Genomic DNA, 20,983 nt, shown 5'->3' with positions numbered 1-20,983 from the left:
CATTATTGTTGTTCCCTGTGCGGAGGTGCATGTTTCTTTAAAACATTGCTTTTTTGTTGCTCCCTGGGCGGAGGTGCCTGCTCTTTAAGACACTGTTGTTGTTGCTCCCTGGGAGGAGGCGCCTGCACCTTTAAGGCACTGTTTTGTTGCTCCCTGGGAGGAGGTGCCTGCCACTTTAAGACACTGTTGTTGTTGTTCCCTGGGCGGAGTTGCCTGAACTTTAAGACACTGTTGTTGTTGCTTCCTGGGAGGAGGTGCCTGCACCTTTAAGACACTGTTGTTCCCTGGGCGGAGGTGCCTACCCCTTTAAGACACTGGATTGCTCCTGCTCCCTGAGGGTAGGTGTCTGCCTGCCTGTCCCTTTAAGACATTGTGTTGTTGTTGCTCCCTGGGTGGAGGTGTCTTCCCTTTTACGACATTGTGTTGCTCCTTGGGCAGAGGTGCCTGCCACTTTAAGACATTGTGTCGTTGTTGCTCCCTGGATGGAGGTGCCTGCCCCTTTAAGACTTTACGTTATTGTTGCTCCCTGTGTGCAGTTGCTTGTCCCTTTAAGACACTGTGTTATGTTTCTCCCTGGGTGGAGGTCCCTGCTTCTTTAAGACATTGCTTCAGTGTTGTTCCCTGGGCGGATGTGCCTGTCCCTTTAAGACACTGTGTTGTTGTTGCTCCCTGGGCGGAGGTGCCTGCCACTTTAAGACATTGTGCTGTTGCTCCCGGGGCAGAGGTGCCTGCTCCTTTAAGGCACAGTGTTATTGTTGCTCGCTGGGTGTAGACGTGCCCCTTTATGACACTGGATTGCTCCTGCTCCCTGAGGGTGGGTGCCTGTCTGTCCCTTTAAGGCATTGTGCTGTTGTTGCTACCTAGTGGAGGTGCCTGCCCCTTTAAGACACCATTGTTGTTGTTGCTCCTTGGATGGAGATGCCTGCCCCTTTAAGACATTGTGTTGTTGCTCCCTGGGCGAAGGGGCCTGCCCCTTTAAGATGCTGTTGTTGCTCCGTGGGTGGAGATGCCTGCCCCTTTAAGAAACTATTGTTGTTGCTCCCTGGGTGGCGGTGCCTGTCCCTTCAAGACACTGTTGTTGCTCCCTGGGCGGAAGTGCCTGCCTCTTTAAGACACTGTTGTTGTTGCTCCCTGGGCAGAGGTGCCTGCCCCTTTAAAAGACTGTTGTTGCTCCCTGGGCGGAGGTGCCTGCCCCTTTAAGACACTGTTGTTGTTGTTCCCTAGGCGGAGGTGCCTGCCCCTTTAAGACACTGTTGTTGTTGCTCCCTGGGTGGAAGTGCCTGCCTCTTTAAGACACTGTTGTTGTTGCTCCCGCAGAGGTGCCTGCCCCTTTAAGAGACTGTTGTTGCTCCCTGGGCGGAGGTGCCTGCCCCTTTAAGACACTGTTGTTGTTGTTGTTGCACCCGGGGCGGAGGTGCCTGACCCTTTAAGACACTGTTGTTGTTGTTCCCTAGGCGGAGGTGCCTGCCCCTTTAAGACACTGTTGTTGTTGCTCCCTGGGCAGAGGTGCCTGCCCCTTTAATCCAATCCGCTTCGCCCGGCGCGTCAACTGGTCCCTCCGCCTGTGCGGGTGATTGGCGGCCCGGCCTGTCCATCACCTCACTGACCAACCCGCAAGCGGGAAGCGTCCGGCCTGCTCCGGCCCGGGGTGGAGAGTGATTGACGGCCCCGACTTGTCACTCAGTCAGCCGGGAGCGGAGGGGGGGTCAGTGCGGGAACAAAGGCGGGGTGAGCCCCCGGGCCGGAGCGGCAGCCGGCGCTGGGCCGGGCCCCCAGTCAGTGCCGCCTCCACAGGGCTGGAGACCCCGGCAGCAAGAGCAACATTCAGGTAACTTTGTAACCTCTTTGTAGCCAGGGAGCTGGCAGGGGCTCCGGGCCCAGCAGGGATTCCCCCTCCCTGACACAATGTATCGGGCCGTGCGGCAACAAACTTTTCCTGCAGGGGGGCCGAGATTCCTTTAAAGGTCCCTTTTCTGATTTAAAGGGCCTTGCCTCTGTGCAGTGGCACCCTAACCCCTGGCATTAGAAGATCTTGGATTGGAGACCCCCACACTCCAGAGCCTGCAGCCCCACCCACAACCAAGGCTGACAGTCTGCTGCAATGCCGGGGAGGGTAACATAAATACACACACGCACACACCTTCCAGATGAGGTATGCTAAACCCAAGCCACCTCTGCCCCTTCAGCGGGACATTGGAGATTATTTTGAAGGCCTGGCTGTGCTGGTTTCACGTGCTGGCATTCCATTTCCTGTGCCAACATTCAACCCTCACCCAGCACCTCAAACTTGATGATCTTCTCCTCATCTGTCTCATATTGTGTGTGAGACCTCACTGAGTGCAAAACCTACTTTGCAACAAGGGCTAATCATCAAAGGGGAAGGTAGTTAATTATCCTGAGTTTGCAGAAGGGGGCCATGTTAAATGAATGCCTTCCTTTTGTACTGAATCTCTGTGCTTTGTTTTGCTCTTGTGGCTAGTTTAGGCGAGAATATTGTGTCAACATTTTTCTTGGTTCTGAGAACTGTGCCCACAACCTCACCTCAACCAGAAATTGCTTTTGATTTTAAAAATTAAGAGTCAAAAATTTCTCTTGGTGAAACATAAATGGTTTACAATGGTCACAGTCTCACCTTTATTATGGGACATAAATTATTCACTTCCCGGAACGTGTCCCATTCCTTATAGTCGCGTTTCATTGATGGGAGAATGTTTGCTGACGTGTTATCAAATGATCATTTGCAGCTCAGTAATTTTCTTTTAGAAATTCTTTCGCGAGATGTGGATGTCACTGGCAAGGTCTGCATTTATCGCTCATCCCTAACTGCCCTTGAAATGATGGTAGCGAGCAAACGTTCCTGAACTGCTGCAGTCCATCTCAATTAGGTACGCCTGCAGTGCTGTGAGGGAGAGAGTTCCAGGATTCTGATCTAACAACAGTGAAGGAATGGTGATATAGTTTCAAGTCAGGATGGGGTGTGCTTTGGAGAGAAACTTGCAGGTAGTGGCCATTCCCTGCATGCAACTGCTGCTATTGCCCTTCCGAGTGGTAATTGTTGCAGGGTTGGAAGGTGATGTTGAAGGAGCCTTGGTGAGTTGTGGCAGTGCATCTTGTAGATGATGCACACTGCTGTCACTGTCCGTCAGTGACGGAGGGAGTGAATATTTAAGGCGGTGGTTGGAGTGCTGATCAAGCGGGCTGCTTTGTCCTGGATGGTGTCAAGTTCTTGTGTTTTCGGAGCTGCACTCATCCAGGCACGCGGAGAGTATTCCAGCACACTACTGACTTGTGCCTTGTGGATGATGTGACAGACTTTGGAGAGTCAGGAGGTGAGTGACTTGCCGCAGGATTCCTAGCCTCTGATCTGCTCTTGTCGCTACCGTATTTATCTGGCTGGTCCAGTTAAGTTTCTGGTCAATGGTAACCCCTGGGATGTTGATAGTGGGGGATTCCGGAATGGTAATGCCATTTAATGGCAAGATGCTCTCTTGTTGGAGATGTTCACTGCCTGGCACTTGTGTGGCACGAATGGTACTTCACCACTTATCAGCCTAAGCCTGAATGTTGTCCAGGCCTTGTTTCAACTTGGGTGAGATTGACCCAGCTACACAAACATACCAAAATAAAAGTAATAATATAAAATCAAATAACTGGTAAGATATTGTGCACCAGCTCAACTGCAGCACATCTGTACAATGGCAAAATTATTTACAACACATAAGTAGGCGACTGTTTGTGGGGAGGGGAGGGGGGGGAGGGGAGGGGGGGGGGTGGAGACTGGGGAGGGGGGGGGGGGGTGGAGACTGGGGAGGTAGATATACATTTGGGTGCCGGAGAAACAGTTGCAGAGGGCAATACTCAAATGGGTCTGGTGTTGGTGTGGTCACTTGCTTCTCCCGGACGGATCTCGCTGCCGTTGTCGTCTCGCGCTCGCCTCTGCTTCGGCCGTTCCTTCCGTCTTTCACCTGTATTCTCCTTGTTCTCTGTTCCTGTAGATGCCAAGTTTGGTATCGTATCCCATGCCCTCCTTCCGGCTGTCATTTCCCTGCCCCCCCCCCCCCAACCTCCTGATTCTCCTCTCTTGTTCCCTGTCTATCTCTCCCTCTCATGCTTTGGCTACTTTCCCCTGGTTCTTGGCTACCTGGCTATTCTTCTGCGTGTTCGTTGGCCACAAACAGGTCCCGGAACAATTGGGTGAATGGCTCCCACGTTCTGTGGAAGCTGTCGTCTGACCCTCGGTTGGCGAATTTGTTTTTCTCCATTTGGAGAGATTCTGAGAGGTCAGACAGCCAGTCTGCAGCTTTGGGTGGTGCTGCTGACCGCCAGCCGAACAGGATTCTACGGCGGGCGATCAGGGAGGCAAAGGCAAGGGCGTCCGCCCTCCTCCTGAGGAATATATCTAGCTGGACCCAGCTGCTTTCTTAATCTGGGCAGGACATTCTTTGAAGCAAATTTCTAGTGCCCAGAATTTGGTACGGTCATAAATTCTAATGCATTTTCTTAAAATCAGTGCTGTGGACCCAGTGAAGATATTCTTTGAATGATTTGAGAGTTAAACCTTTGTCACAAGACCTTCTCTCCATTGCTTTCCCCTGAAGAAATTATTTTTGATGTGCCTCATGCCTCTCACAGGTATGAGACATTGGAAATACTTGAAATCTGTAAGGAAATCGGGCATTGCCAGAAAACACTCGATGGGCCGAATGGCCTCCTTCTGCACTGTAAATTCTATCTATCTAACACAGCAGCCCAGTCAGCATCCGGAAAGGGAAAATCCAGGTTATCTTGCCTGTTGTGAAATGAATGTCCCTAGCGTGCCACTGCTCCCAGACCTAGAATACCTGACCGTGTAGTGTCACTGTTTCTACCTCCCACGTGAATTCATCTCTGTACTCCTCACCGCAGCCTACATCGCACCCCAGGTGGAAGTGAATAAAGCACTTGATGAACTCGACTCCACCATCAACCAGCAAGAAACAAATCACCCTGAAGTCCTGACAATCGTGGCTGGAGACATCAGCCAGGCCAACCTCGGGAAGGTCCTACCCAAACTCCACCAACATATCTCCTGCCCCACCAGAGGTGCCAACACTCTGGGCCACTGCTACACGAGTATCAAAGGCTCCTACCGCTCCATTCCCCGACCATACTTTGGCAAATCCGACCACAAGTCGGTACTCCTTCTAGACTCTATACATTCTGGAAGAGATCCAATGGATTGGAGGGTAGCTAATGTAACCCCACTTTTTTCAAAAAAGGAGGGAGAGAGAAAATGGGTAATTATAGACCAGTTAGCCTGACATCAGTGGTGGGGAAAATGCTGGAGTCAATTATGAAGAATGAAATAACTGAGCATTTGAAAAGTTGGGACAGAATCGGTCCAAGTCAGCATGGATTCACAAAAGGGATTTGGAATATTTTGACGATGTCACCAATAGAGTGGACAAGGGTAAACCAATGGATGTTGTGTATCTGGACTTTCTAAAGGCTTTTGACAAGTTCCCACAAGAGATTAGTAAGCAAAATGAAAGCTCATGGTATTGGGGGTAATGTATTGCCGTGGATAGAGTACTGTTGGCAGACAGGAAGCTGAGATTGGGAATAAACGGGTCCTTTTTAGAGTGGGAGGCAGTGACTAGCGGGGTACAGTAGGGTTCAGTGCTGGGACCCCAGCTGTTCACAATATACATTAATGATTTGGACGAAGGAATTGCATGCAATGTCACCAAAAGCTGGGTGACAGTGTGTGTTCTGAGGAGGATGCAGAGAGACTGCAGGGTGACTTGGACAGGCTGGCTGATTGGGCAAATACTTGGCAAATGCAATATAATGTGGGTAAATGTGACGTTATCCACTTTGGTGGCAAAAACAGCAAGGCAGATTATTATTTGAATGGTGGCAGTTTAGGAAAAGGGGAAGTGCAAAGCGGCCTGGGTGTCAGTGGAACACTCGCTGAAGGTTGGGATGCAGCTAAAGCAGGGGGTGAGGAAAGTTAATGGCACGCTGGCAGAGGAGTTGAGTATAGGAGTAGGGATGTCTTGCTGCAGTTATACAGGACTTAGTGAGGCAACACCTTGAGTATTGTGTGCAGTTTTGGTCTCCTAGTTTGAGGAAGGACATTCTTGCTATTGAAGGTGTCCAGCGAAGGTTCACCAGACTAATTCCCGGGATGGAATATGAAGAAAGACTGGATCGACTGGGCTTGTACGCACTGGAGTTTAGAAGAATGAGAGGGGATCTCATAGAAACATATAAAATCCTGATGGGACTGGACAGGCTGGATGCGGGAAGAATGTGGGGGACAACCCACGGTGTGATCAGCACGGTAGCATTGTGGATAGCACAATTGCTTCACAGCTCCAGGGTCCCAGGTTCGATTCCGGCTTGGGTCACTGTCTGTGCGGAGTCTGCAAATCCTCCCCGTGTGTGCATGGGTTTCCTCCGGGTGCTCCGGTTTCCTCCCACAGTCCAAAGATGTGCAGGTTAGGTGGATTGACCATGATAAAATTGCCCTTAGTGTCCAAAATTGCCCTTAGTGTTGTGTGGGGTTACTGGGTTATGGGGATAGGGTGGAGGTGTTGACCTTGGGTAGAGTGCTCTTTCCAAGAGCCGGTGCAGACTCGATGGGCCGAATGGCCTCCTTCTGCACTGTAAATTCTATGAACCAGAAGTAGGCGTCACAGCCTAAGACTAAGATTCACCTGAGGAAGGAGCAGTGCTCCGAAAGCTAGTGTTTGAAACAAACCTGTTGGACTTTAACCTGGTGTTGCAAGACTTCTTACTGTGCTCACCCCAGTCCAACGCCGGCGTCTCCACATTATGAATAAGGGGTAAGCCATTCAGGATTGAGATGAGGAAGAACTTCTTCTCTCAGAGTCGTGAACTTGTGGAACTCTCTACCACAGAAAGTTGTTCGGGCCAGTCCATTGGATATATTCAAGGGGGAGCTGGACGTGGCCCTTGCGGTTAAAGGGATCAAGGGGAAAGGAGGAGTGGGATACTGAATTTGCAAGATCAGCCTTGATCATATTGAATGGTGGTGCAGGCTCGAAGGGCCGAATGGCCTACTCCTGCACCTATTTTCTATGTTTCTATCCATCTCTAACCTAACTTTCCTCTTTCTCCCACTCTCTGTTGCAGGAGAATCACAGAAACCATGACTTCAAAAGTACAGGTGTTGTGTTGGGGCCATACAAATTTGGGTCAACTCGGACTGGGCGATGTTCACGAGAACATTGTTGCCCAACCCAGGACTTCTTCATTCTTTAGTAGCAAAACTGTGCAAGAGGTGGCCTGCGGGAGATACCATACAGCTTTTGTTCTGCAAGACGGAAGTGTCTACACGTGTGGCTCAAACATCTGGGGACAGCTGGGCCACGAGAAAGCAGGTTATAGTCCAGGTAATAATCACAGTAATGTTTCTGCATCGACACTCTCTGTCTCTGTCTGCTTTCAGCAATCGGACAAGAATACTCAACGAACGTTGTGACATGTGGCTGCCTGTTATGAAATGCCTCGGGGTAAACACTGGTGAGAAATGGAGCATTTCAAATGCGGCAGCAATAATTATTTTCTCCACAGTGCGGCTATTTACTCATTTGGCCCTCGTGAAATCAGTGCTTGGTTGCCTGATCCTTGATTTTGAACCCCTCTCCATCTCTGTAGTCCTCTGAAATCTCCAATTCCGGCTCCTTGTGTGCCCCTGATTTTAATTGCTCCACGATTGACCGGTGAGGACGGAAGCTCTGGAATTTTCTCCTTAAACATGTCTCTGCCTGTCCACCTTTCTATCTGCTTTCAAGGCACTCCTTCATAATAATAATCTTTATTGTCACAAGTAGGCTTACATTAACAATACAATGAAGTTACGGTGAAAAGCCCCTAGTCGTCACACTCCGGCACCTGTTCGGATACACAGAGGGAGAATTCAGAATGTCCAATTCACCTGACAGTACTTCTTTCGGGACTTGTGGGAGGAAACCTGAGCACCCGGAGGAAACCCACGAAGACATGGGGAGAACGTGCAGACTCCACACAGACCGTGACCCAAGCCGGGAATCGAACCTGGGACCCTGGAGCCGTGAAGCAACAGTGCTAACCACTGTGCTACCCTGCCGCCCTATTGGGCAGAGCACAAGGGATAACTTGTTTGCACTTCTTCAAAATCATGTTCAACTGGGAGGGCAGATGGGGCCTTAGTTCAATGTCTCATTCGAATATCAGCTCCTCTGACAGTGCAGCTGTCCCTCAGTGCTGCGCTGTGTCAGCCTTGCCTGATGTGCTTAAGTTATGGAGTGGGACCTGAAGCCAGATCCTTCAACTCGAGAGGTGTGAGCGGCGCCAACTGAGTCACCGCCTAGCCACACCATGTAGTCATTTCGTAACCAATTCCAATTGAACTGTTGCCTTACTGAGCTGCCATTCTGTCACCCAGTGTGGCTTTCGGAATATACTCAATGTGACTTTAGCTACAGCAGGGTCCACAATGGACCTTGAGAAAATACCCAACTACGAAAGGCAAAGAAGTGGGTGCTTATAATGCATTCACTGTTGTAGCTTTTGAGCTTATTAAAGCACTGATAATTACTATCTAGCACTTAATTCACAAACCATTTGTGGATCTCTCAAAAATTGTTTTCTGCAGAAAGGTTCTAAATGCAACTTCAAGAAGACATTTTCACTGGGACATAAGTGTGTATATATTTCATGTATTTTACTGGGAGCATAGGCTGTGTGTTCTTCATGTATTTAGCACAAACGTTTAGGCTGACACTTCAATGCAGGACTGAGGGGATGCTGCACCGTCTGAGGTGTCGTCCTTCAATGAGATGTTAAACAGACATCCCGGTAATTGTAAAAAGCCCCATGGCACTATTCTCAACAAGAGCGGGAGAGTTTTCCCTCTGTCCAGGCCAACGTTTTATCAGCATCTGAAAAAAAGATGATCTTGTGTTTCTCACAGTGTGATTTACGGGATCTTGCTGCTTGCACATTGTCTGCTGCATTTTAGTTATAGTCAGTTCAAAAAAAATTCTGGCAATGAAGTTGGCAACCTCTGATTTAAAATAAAGCTGGAAATACTCCGTAGGCCATGTAGCATCTGTGGCGCGAGAAACAGAGTTAATGTTGCAGGTCGATCTCTTTTCATAAGAAATGGGAATAGTTAGAAATATCGGGCAGATTCAACCAAAGAATTTCGAAAGGGCTCGATTCAACTAATTGGGATAAAGTCCCATAGTGAGCGTGTTTAGCTCTGCTCGCCAGAACTCCCCAGTCTAGCGAGAGATTGGGATGTTATTTTAAAATGGCGTTCCAGTCGCCAAGGCCCCCGACGCGCCCCCCCCCCCAAATGCACCAAAGGAGGATGCCTGGCCTCCCGCACCCTCCCCCCAACACCCGATCGTGCATGCGCATAAATGCCAGCTTGGCACCTTGGCAGTGTCCAACCTGACAGTACCCATGTCAGCTGGCAGTGCCACCTGGGCACCTTGACAGTGCTAGGCTGGCACCAGCAGTGCCAGGCTGGCACCACCCTGCCTAAAGGGCATGCAGCTGGGGACCTCCAATCCCCATAGAGCCCTCCAATCCCCCCAAGAGTGCCTTTCCGTCTGCTCCCTGTTTGTGGGGGGCAGTGCTGAACGGCGCTCGCCCGAGGTCCCTGAGGCGACGAGGATGAATCCCAAAGCCTCGGGAATCTGCACATTGGAGTGAGGCTAACTGTCTCGCTCCAATACGCAGATTTGCCAAAACGTGAATCTGCCCGCAGTGGGCAGGATTTACATCGCAACGTCTTGTGAGATCCCGTTGGATCTCGGGAAGCATTGTGAGCTGGGTAGATCCCGGGAGCGGGGTTTCCCAGCTTTTATCGGCCACGCTGTGCCACGGCGAGCTGCTTTTCAGGCGCAGCGTGGCCATTGGATCGTGCCCCTAGTGTAATTTAGGGCAGGTTTGGCTGGGTGTTTGTCGGCGGCTTTTTGGGTGAGATCCACACCAGTATTCAACCACATGCAGTCGTCGTTTGGGCCTTGGGAGTTTCTCCCTGGTCCAGCCCACACTTAGAAATTTTTTCAGCAGTGTGGAGCTGAACTCTCTGGCAAGTCTGGCTCCTAAAGATCGGGTCGCCATTTTCAAATGGTGCCCCGATCTCTTAAGTGAGCTCGAGGGTCCCCCCCACCCCCATGCCCACCCATCCAAAGGCAATGTCACCCCCGCACACATTGTCACTCCCGCTCTTTCAGGCACCCCACCCACAACTTCCCAATCTTTTTGAGGCCTCTTCGTACCCACCCTTCATACCCTGCTTATCCCCCCCTTTCACGGGCATGGCCCCCCACAGACTCAGACCTTTGGCAGTGCCACCCTGCCACCTGGGCACCCTGGCACTGCCACCCAGGCATGCTGGCACTGCCCATGCCAGTGCCAACTAGGCACTTTGGAGGTGCCTGAGAGCCAGAGGGAGAGCTAGGGGGGCCACCCACTGATCTCCAGTGTTCCGATGACCCCCCTCCAGGTGCCATTATTGCTTGGTCCTCGTTTGTGGCTCGTTTAAATATGTATATCTGGATCCTGCCCAGCGCGTGTGAGATCCAGATCGCGACGTCTTGTGAAGTTCGGATGAATCTCGGGCGCGACGAGGCCGTTAAATCGTGCCATTAATAGCTTTTAAGCAGGTGAAATGGGGGATGATTGAAAAAGAACAAAGGGTGTTAGGGCGGGAGACATTAAATGGCAGAAGGGATTGTGGGGAGGAGCTGAAGGGGCTTCTTGTATCACCACCGTTGCGGATTTTTAGTGGGTGAGCAGGATTGAGAGGTCTCGGGGAAAACCCAGAAGCTGAAATATGGTGAGAATAGCTTTGGGAGCAGCAAAGTGCCTTTTACAGCACTGCTTGTGAGCAAAGAGGAGCAGCAGTGCCACCAGAGCACCATCCTATCAGACTGCTCTCGCACCCAGATGCCATATAAAAGACCTTTGGGATTGGGGATCGGACTGCTCCCCAGGGCCTGGGAGAGGACCCCCATTCTGGACTTGTGCATTGGACCTACCTGCTCCTGTGGGTAACTCCAGAATGCTCCTCGCTCGACTGGAAGCCAATTCTGCTAGTTCGGCAGTGCCAAATCTCAGCCTAACTCAAGTTAGTATATCTGGATTTCTCATCCTATGATTTTCATGTGAGAGTTTGCAAACTCCCAAGACCACACATTAAAATCTTCTCTCATCATTATGCTTTCCCTCGGTGATTTGCATTCTGAAATTCAGACCAGATTTCCAAATTACACTTTTAAACAAAGCTGCCGCTCCACTTTTAACAGCGACAGGACTTGTACCGCTCCCTTTTAGCATTTCTTTTGTCTTAATGACTTTTCCATCAACTCTGGTTCAGCCACCAATTTCCGCAATTATTTAAAATAATGTCTCCCAAACTGTAGTAATTTGTCACAAACCTTAGCCCGACTGCAGTTATCTTTCTGGTCTCTCATGCTCCGATATCTTTTCAACGCTCTGCGACTTTACTGAACGGTAATCTGTTCTAGTTCCCATTTTTCTCTGTCCCGTTAACTCCAGACTTCTTGGAAACCTCTCTTCATTTCTCTAGTTTCCTTAAACTAGCTGGACTTTAGCTTTCCGGCATCTATTTTCTTAACCATTACTCCATGGTATGGCTTTTTTTTCTAGCAAGGCTGAGCGAGACGCTCTCTCTTTAGCCTTCTAAAACCTACTGCTTCTAGCAGAGCTGTGAGAGCTGCCTTCTCTCTCACTATCTAACTCCAACTGCAATCAAATTAGCTAAACTAAAACTTGAAAGCTTCTCAACCTTCCAAAGCCCCAGTTCCTAAGCAACCACTGCTGGTTTATTTTCTCTTCAAGCCCTAGCCCTCACTAAACACAATAGAATCGCTTATGCCTTATTCCTAATGTTGACCAATAAAAATAGAAGTACGATAAAACTACCTGCATTTTCCGAACACCTTTGAAATCAAAGAGCATGGTTTTGCTTTTGAATAACCTTGTATATGTTTCTTATCTTTCAATGCAGCAATTTTCCTGCTATATATTGGCAGAGCACTCTTGCAATGCTGAATTTCCACATTCTATTGTTGTTATAGCGTCTGTTTACTGACACATTAAAATGCCAGGCAACAGAAGGTGCCCAATCTAACTTTGCTGTGGATTCATTAAAAATTGCAAAGGTGCGCAGGCACATGACCTTTGCTCTCACATAGACTGGAAGTCTCCAAAACTATGTTGCATTCCACGGCTGCAAGCAATTGTTACGGCATTTGAAGTAGTTACTACCTTGTTTATTTGCAACGTCCAGGTTCCATCTTTGATCCAAGAGCCTGAGTGCCGTTGCACCACAGGTGGAGGCCATTTGGCCCATTCTTCCTGTACTAGTTCTTTGAAAAAGCTAAAAGACAAAAATGAATGAGGCAGGAGCGTATCAGGGAGCCGGTCTTTTCCTGCTTCTGCTTCAAGGCCACTTCCACTGGGGTTTCGGAAAATTCTATTGCTAACTCTGTTTATCTCTAGTTACAGAAGAATTTCTACATTTTTAAAATTTCCAATGTATTTTGAGCTTCTTAGGGGAGTGGAATAGAAGACTTTCTGCTCGAAACATAAACAATTGTAGGATGTGGATAAAGGCTCACATTTATAAACCTGTCTCCCTTCGATAGGTCAATGCCACCTGTCATCTCCAGTATGTCACAGACCCACCAAATATCTCTTCAATCCATTTGATTTCTTAAGTGCCCTTTCTTATAATCTTCATATTTGAAAATGTTACTCAGCCCTGTGACCTGAGAAAGAAAGAATTGCATTTCTGTCGTGCTTTTCGTGACATCAGGGTTCCTCAAATGCAGATGAGTAGATTTGAAATATTGTCACTATTGTAATGTAGGAAATGCAGCAACAACCTGCGCTCAACAACCTGCGCTCAAATATCCTTGTTCGCTGGTGTGGTCCCTCCCACCCCCGAGAGTGATCCCTGTCTTCTCCCACCTGTTGTGTTCTTCCCCACTCTCCCCCTCCATCTGTTTCTAATTTAAAAAAAATAATCTTTCTTGTCACATTTACACTACAGTGAAGTGGGAAATAGCCCCTAGTCGCCACATTCCGCCGCCTGTTCAGGTACACAGAGGGAGAATTCAGAATGTCCAATTCACCTAACCGCACGTCTTTCGGGACTTGTAGGAGGAAACCGGAGCACCCGGAGAAAACCCCAGCAGACACGGGGAGAAGGTGCAGACTCCGCACAGACAGTGACCCGAGCCGGGAATCGAACCCGGGTCCCTTGTGCTGTGAAGCAACAGTGCTAACCACTGTGCTACCGTGCTGCCTGACCTCTCCGCTCTCACTCCTTCCTTCCTGGTACTTAAAGCTAGATCGAAATGAGTCAGTTCTGTCGCGCGCAGATGTCTTTCTTTTTTCAAACTAGTTCGTTGTGACTGTTGGTGCTGTTGTTGCTGCCTTCCCAGACCCATCCGCCTTGGCCAGCGCAGTGAAGTACCTCTGGAAGGTTAACCACAGTATGGCTGGGTACAGCATCCCAATTTGCACCCCACTGTTGGACAAGGCTGCCTTGGCTGTATTAAATTCAGTGGGCTGCTTGGCCAGGCCTGCCCCAATATCCTGGTAAACTCTGATTGAATGGCCCTCCCACTGGCAGGGCTGAGTGTGCCTTGCCCAGTTCAGGATCGTCCTCCCGATCCTGGTATCGGTGCAGCGTCGCTATTACAGCTCTTGGCTGTTCCCCTGCTTTAGGTTTTGACCAGAGTGACCTGTGGAGTGTCTATCTATCTCCGGGGGTTTGGGGAAGCTCTCCCTTCTGACCAGGTTACCCAGCAGCTGGGCCACATATTCTGTGGTGCTTCTGCCCTTGATGCCCTCCGGTAGGCCCACGATCTGGAGATTCTGGTGGTGTGACCGGTTCTCCTGGCCCTCGACCATCCCCTTGCGTTGCCACCAACCTCGCCACTTCTGTTTCCAGGGAGGCGATTCAGTCACTCTGGTCAGTCGCTGCTTTTTCTAGCTCCCTGATTGTTCCCTCCTGCACTTCCAGTCAGCGCTCTGCTTTCCCCAATGCCACCTTGAAGGGGGCCAGGGCGTCTGCGACCGCCGCCGCTTTTGCCGTCCTCATTTCCAGCTTGATGACATCTCTGTGTTTCTGGAGCTCCTGAGTCATGAGGTTCACCCACTCGCTTATCTGTGGGTAGTGTGGCGTACGCCCCAGAGTCCCAGCTTGCTCACACGTGGCCAACTCCGACTCGCTCCTCGTTTTCGTCATCATCTTGTTCCTCCTCCTCCAGGCTTTGGCTGACTCTGCCAACCCTTCGGATCCTGGAGTTATTGCTGTTTATTTCCTGGTGGTTGCAGCAGTCTTGTGGTGGGGGGGGGGGGGCGTGGGGGGGGGGGGGGGGCGTGGGGTGGGTGGGGGGTTCAACAGGTTTGGTGGGCTAGTTTTGCATTACAAATGTCATTTTTGTGAGTTCCTGAGGAGGGCTACCTTCCTTGCGTCTGCTCAGTGCATCCCCCTCACCGGAGGTTCAGCCGTGCTGTTTCTAAGTGACAAACAATTATCTACCAGCCTCTCTCTCTCACTCTCTCTCTCTGTGAGCAAGTTGGCTTCTGAATCTTCCTCGGTCACTTCTCACTGCTGCCCTCTGTATCTTCTCACTGCTGCCCTCTGTTGGATGCCCTTCATTTTAGCCTTTTTTTAAACCCTCAACCTGTTCTTGCGTTTCCATCACTGTGCACGATACTCTGGAAGTAATTTGCCCGGCACCTTATGCAGCAACAATAGTCTTTGATGTGGTGCTGTGCCTATCTCCCCATCCAACCCAGGATTTAATTTCCATTTTGTACCACAGCGAAGAAATAAATTATTGCTGGTGTAGTCAATGTAATCCCCAGATTTTGTTACGCTGTACCATCAAAGGTGTGCAGGTGAGGTGAATTGGCCATGCTCAAGTGCCCCTTAGTGTCCAAAAGGTTAGGTTAGGTGGGGTTACTGCATTAAAAGGATAGGGTGGGGGACTGACTCTAGGTAGGGTACCCTTTCAGAGGGTCAGTACAGACTCAATGTGCCGAATGGCCTCCTTCTGCACTAATGATTCTATGAAACCTACTCTAGTATTTCAGTTCCTTGCTAAATGTTTTTATTTTATTGCATGGAGTTGTATATGTCATCCTTTAGCCTAAACATCCAAAGCCTTCTTGAATACTCCTGGATCAGGCCAGTGCAGCTCAAAACACACAATGAAACTCGTAATTTGACCAAACTCCATCCACCACTTGCGCACAGTAGGCTGCAGTATGCACCTTCTACAAGGTGCCTTGTAGCAACTCACCAAGGCATCTTTAACAGCACCTTCACACCTAACAACCTCTTCTACCTAAAAGACAAAGGCAGTAGGCTCATGGGAATGCCATTGTCTGCGAGTTCCCTTCCAAGTCGCACACCCTATCTCGACTTGAAAATTGATCGCCGCCCCTTCGCTGTTGCTGAACCAAAATCCTGGAACTCCCGCCCTAACAGTACTGTGGGTTTACCTGCACCTCCGACTGTGGCATCTCAAGAAGACAGCTCACTATCGCCTCCTCCAGGACAATTATGAATAAATGTTGGGCCGAACAGTGGGATCCACGTCCCATGAGCGAATTTTAGAATTTTGAAGGGCATCCATAGCTAAACTAGTGGCCTCCGTCAGAGTTAAATTTGTACAGGTAATGGCTGGTTTTGTGTTGCATGTTGGGGAATGAATTGGGACCAAACATCCCGAGGTCACGTGACATCTGTTTTAACACGGCGACACAGTGGTTAGCACTGCTGCCTCATGGCACTGAGGACCCGGCTTCAATCCGTGCACATTCTCCCCGTGTCTGCGTGGGTCTCACCCCCACAACCCAAAGATGTGAACATAGAACATAGAATATGCAGTGCAGATGGAGGCCATTCGGCCCATCGAGTCTGCACCGACCCACTTAAGCCCTCACTTCCACCTTATCCCGGTAACCCAATAACCCCTCCTGACCTTTTTGGTCACTAAGGGCAATTTATCATGGTCAATCCACCTAACCTGCACGTGTTGGACTGTGGGAGGAAACCGGAGCACCCGGAGGAAACCCACGCACACACTGGGAGAACGTGCAGACTCCACACAGACAGTGACCCAAGTCGGAATCGAACCTGGGACCCTGGTCACAGTGCTATCCACTTGTGCTACCATGCTGCCCTGTGCAGGGCAGGCGGATTGGCCACCCTAAATTGGCCCTTTAATTGGAAAAAAAATTGGGCACTTTAAATTTAAAAAACAATATATTTTTTTTAAAAATCTGTTTTAGCAGCAGTTTTAGCAGCAGTTTATGTATAGATTAACCTGGGAGCTGGAGTGATTTTTATTTTGGCAGTCGGAAGCTGTATTGAACAAGGATGATGTGTAATGCATGGGTTGGGGCAGTTGGACGCCAGGGGTCATTTGATGAAACGTCCAGGAAACCTGTTGGTAACTCTGAGAAAATGGGGTGGGGGAAAGTACTGTCAAAAAATAAAAGACTTTAGGAGGTTTTTGAAGGCCGGAAAGCAAATAATGAGACACGGATCATGGGGCCTAATTTTCTGGCCTTTGTATATAGTCATGAGCTTTGCTCGATGATGTTGTGGTAAGTTGCAATCTCTGGAACATGGGTTGCTCAGTAATAGTACCTGATGTTCGAGGAACTGAGCCTTGTGCTTATTTTGGTCTCGGAAGGTTTTTGAGGCATGTTTGTAGTCTCTTGCCTGTTGGGAGGAACTTGGAGATGTGACATTCCAGATCTTTGAATCGTTGAGTCAGGATTTCAATTGCACTGCTTTCTAAAGCTAAAATAAGTAACTGCTGCCCCTTAATTGGATATTCTAAAAAATTTTTTTAAAAGAAACCAGGCATCTGAAGTAAAAGGTTGGTGACACCTCCATACAATCCGTGAAGCAGTGGCGTTCTGGCGGCCTGAGAGATTGCGTGGAAGCTTGAATGCATGTGGCAATTCAAGGCAGAAGAATGCTGAAAGGAGAGATTGAAATCCTGGAAGTAGATCCTTGGTGAAGGCATCCGAGAGAAAGTGTTGTTTGGGAGAAGATTCCAAGACCTGTGTTTTTCCAAGAGTTGAGTTTGGAAACACGGGTGGAGGCCCGTCAGGCATGTTGGCCCACGGTGTGATCAGCACGGTAGCATTGTGGATAGCACAATTGCTTCACAGCTCCAGGGTCCCAGGTTCGATTCCCGGCTTGGGTCACTGTCTGTGCGGAGTCTTCACATCCTCCCCGTGTGTGCGTGGGTTTCCTCCGGGTGCTCCGGTTTCCTCCCACAGTCCAAAGATGTGCAGGTTAGGTGGATTGGCCATGCTAAAATTGCCCTTAGCGTCCAAAAGTGCCCTTAAGTGTTGGGTGGGGTTACTGGGTTATGGGGATAGGGCGGAGGTGTGGACCTTGGCTGGGGTGCTCTTTCCAAGAGCCGGTGCAGACTCGATGGGCCGGATGGCCTCCTTCTGCACTGTAAATTCTATGATAAGCATCTGGGGGATTTGATGAGAAATCCACAGAAGTTGTATTGAGTGATGTCTGCCACATAGTTCCAGAGTGTGGTGGATCTGACCACAGTTGGCTGGCAGGTGTACATGGACTGTGTATTTACTGAGAACATAGTATAAGATCTATTTTGTAACTTGTGTTATCCTTACAAATCTGCGTATATAGGTAAAGTGGTGATGGGGTGGGGGGGGGGGGGGGTAGTGTATTATGGGCAATTGTTTCATGTTTAATAAATGTTTTAATCTTTTCTTAAAAGTTAATTGGCAGCCCTGTTCGTCCATGTCTCTAAACAAAAAATAAAAGTTACGATGTATTAAGCCAGGGTTCCATTCTGATACCTGACTGTCCAGCAGTAACACCAACTGGGATTGTAACAGTACAGAGACATTATCTATATACAGTTATATGGATAGGAAGATTGCTTCCAATTTCCCCCAAAGCTTATTTACTTTTTGTGAACTCCACATTTTTTTGGTACAGTGCCCCTGCTAGCATTGGTCTGACGCTTCCCTTGCCCTTTTCATTTCTCATTTAGAACAAGTTGCCGCACTGGATGCCCAGACAATTGTTCACACGTCTTGTGGAGAAGCTCACACTGTGGCCCTCAATGACCAAGGTCAGGTATTTTCATGGGGAGCAGGAAGAGACGGCCAGCTGGGGATTGACTCAACTGAGGAAACTATCCGGATACCAAGGTACCAAACGGTCCCGGCTGGCAGTCTTCAAATATAGTTTTGTGTGCCGTAGAGAGTCAGAATCTGCCCAGGCCGGGCATTATATTGTAATTGTAATATTCCGTAGTCATGCGCCTGTATCTAGTTGTGGCTTCCTAATTAAAAACATTGGCCTGTTTATTGAGTGAATGATGGGTAAGTACTGAAGCACCTCGCTTGCCAAGTGCTTGAACACTGAATCTCTTGGCGGATAACTGGTGGAGCGAACAGGGCAAATCAGGCAACAGATTCCTTATTTCTGCATTTAACTGTGCATGTGCAGGCTCTGGAATTTGCTGTCCAATTTACTCCTTAATAGTGGTGAGCATTGTTATACCCATTGTGTATTCTTGTTGCATACTCTTTGCACACGTGATTCTTTTTACTCTTCCTTAACTTTGTTGCATACTCTTTACACACGTGATTCTTTTTACACTTCCTTAACCAAGCTCTTCTGCTGCAGGTTAATCCGGACTCTGAGCGGATGCGTGGTCATACAGGTCACCTGCGGAGGTTGGCATTGCATGGCACTCACCAAAGGTACTTTATTGCTGTCGTCGCACACTGACCTCACCAAAACGCTGAACTATCACAGCCTCTGACATGCCCGTGCTTCACAGCTTAATGTTCTCATTCTGGGTATATTGGACTTGGGGTGATGTTGGGGCGGAGACCATTAACCACCTTTTGCCATTAAGTTAACGAGGGAGGAGTTTTAGACGGTGACCCATTTCCCCCCCCCTCCCTACCTTTACAATATTACTCAGTGAAAATTACTCGTGTCGCTGCCAAAATGATTGTTTAAGAAATCGGACCTGGGCTGATCTTTAAATTGGTGATTTGATCTGAATTACTTTGTTAAAACGGAATTGTTCAAGTGCTGCAAAGGAAGCGTTTTGTGCAGTGGGAAGAGTAATCGGGGGCATGAACTCTACTCCCAATTCTTGCCGTGCTCCTATTGTGACCCTGCCGGAGATCACTGCCTTTTAGCACAAAGAAGGGGACCAAGCTGTGAGCTGCCTGATGTGTGCACCCACAGAGCCACGGGCTGACTGTGTGGCTTGAGCTGTCTGGTTTTCAATTCTGTCTTCACCAAATTGTTCCATCCCTCTCCCGCTCCTCCGCTGACCTTGCCCCATTCTGCCGATTCGTGCCATGCTGAGGGTTTAGCATAGGGGTGGGGCAGCCGGTTCATATGGGAAACCTCACCAGCAGATTCCGCCCCCCCCCCCTCTTCCCCCCCCCCCCCCCCCCCCCCCCCCCCCCCCCCGAGTGCAGAGAATGGCTGATCCCACACTGGCTTCAGTGGGAGTCCGAGAACCTCCTCCTCTGGCGAGTATAGTTTCTGTGGAGACCAGAACATTCCATTCCGATAGTGTGTTGCACTTTCAAATGGCACACAAAAATTATTGACTTTAAACAATGGATATGCAACCAGTGTGTGAATATTCAAAATATGAATCCTTCAGGAACGTTCCTTTACCTGCTGTTTTATTTGAGGTGTTGGGGCATTTAAAATCAGAGGGTTTATTACCTTTGGTAAAATGGCAGATGGAGGCATTTCCTTATGAGCATGTGATCGCTATGCTCATATTGGCGCTGCATAATTCAACAGCTATGTTTACAATGCTATATGAATTGTGAATGACACTGGTACCAGTGATGTTGGGAATCAAATCATGGAAAAGGTTACAGTACAGTAGGAGGCAGTTCAGCCAATCATGTCCGATGCGAGCTGGAAAATAACCATGGAGCTTAATCCCACTTTTCAGCTCTTGGTCCAAAGTCCTGTAGATTACAACATCTGGTGTGTGTGTATCTAAGTGTTTTATTTAAATGCAGTAAGGGGTTCTGCCTCTTGCCCTTTCAGGCAGTGAGTTCTAAGACCCCCACCAACCTCATGGCGAAAAGATTAATGTGGTTGCGCATGATTGCAAAGTTTTTTAAATATAAATTTAGAGTACCCAATTCATTTTTTCCAATTAAGGGGCAATTTGGTGCGGCCAATCCACCTACCCTGCACATCTTTGGGTTGCGGGGGTGAGACCCACGCAGACACGGGGAGAATGTGCAAACTCCACACGGACAGTGACCCAGAGCTGGGATCGAACCTGGGACCTCAGCGCCGTGAGGCAGCAGTGCTAACCCACTGCGCACCATGCTGCCGATTGCAAAGTTGCTTTAATGTTGACCGTTTTTTGATTTAGATTGCAGGAAATTTGTGTCATGAACTGCCTCCTCTCAGTATTTATGTTGTTACATATAATTTTCATGCACTGAACATGTTCAGATGAAGAGATGCCATTTATGAAGGTTAATGACTGTCACTCCATCAGTTCCTGGAGCAGTGGCCTATGGGTCAATTGTCAGAAGGCCTAATGCTCTCTTTCGCTAACGTTGTTGGTTAATTGCTGTCCTACACTGGTGTTTTTTTAATCTTGTTTTTTCTTCTCCCTAGATGGTCGTCTCTTTGCCTGGGGACAGAATGTTCATGGTCAGTTGGGTCTTGGGAAAGGATATTCCTCTCAGACCAGCCCGCAGTGCGTGAAGTCTCTGACTGGCATTCCACTGGCTCAGATTGCTACAGGAGGGATGCATAGCTTCACCCTCTCGCTGTCGGGCGCCGTGTTCGGCTGGGGGAGGAACAACTGTGGTCAGCTGGGACTTAGTGACGATAAAGGTACACAATTAGCAGAGCCTT

At 49.0% G+C, this 20,983-nt stretch overlaps 1 protein-coding gene across 3 annotated transcripts in view; it reads left to right on the top strand.

Annotated features, from left to right (window-relative positions):
- Positions 1-1,655: 1,655 nt before the first annotated feature.
- Positions 1,656-20,983, top strand: part of LOC140408314 (probable E3 ubiquitin-protein ligase HERC3) — a 77,330-nt gene continuing 58,002 nt past the window's right edge. For 2 of the 3 annotated variants that reach the window (XR_011940080.1, XM_072495344.1), the window contains exons 1-5: positions 1,656-1,828; positions 7,141-7,400; positions 18,105-18,264; positions 18,746-18,822; positions 20,741-20,962. Coding sequence is in view for 2 of the 3 variants with exons in the window: in XM_072495344.1 (XP_072351445.1) it covers positions 7,157-7,400; positions 18,105-18,264; positions 18,746-18,822; positions 20,741-20,962 (703 nt within the window). In the remaining variant the exon portion in view is untranslated. Of the gene's footprint in view, positions 1,829-2,763; positions 2,886-7,140; positions 7,401-18,104; positions 18,265-18,745; positions 18,823-20,740; positions 20,963-20,983 lie in introns of all 3 variants that reach the window. The other variant, XM_072495345.1, reaches the window with a different exon arrangement.

Source organism: Scyliorhinus torazame, chromosome 3 (genome assembly GCF_047496885.1).
Source record: "Scyliorhinus torazame isolate Kashiwa2021f chromosome 3, sScyTor2.1, whole genome shotgun sequence".
NCBI classification, from domain to species: domain Eukaryota; kingdom Metazoa; phylum Chordata; class Chondrichthyes; order Carcharhiniformes; family Scyliorhinidae; genus Scyliorhinus; species Scyliorhinus torazame.
Note: the sequence above shows the minus strand (reverse complement) of the source record. Positions and strands in the feature narration are given on the sequence as shown.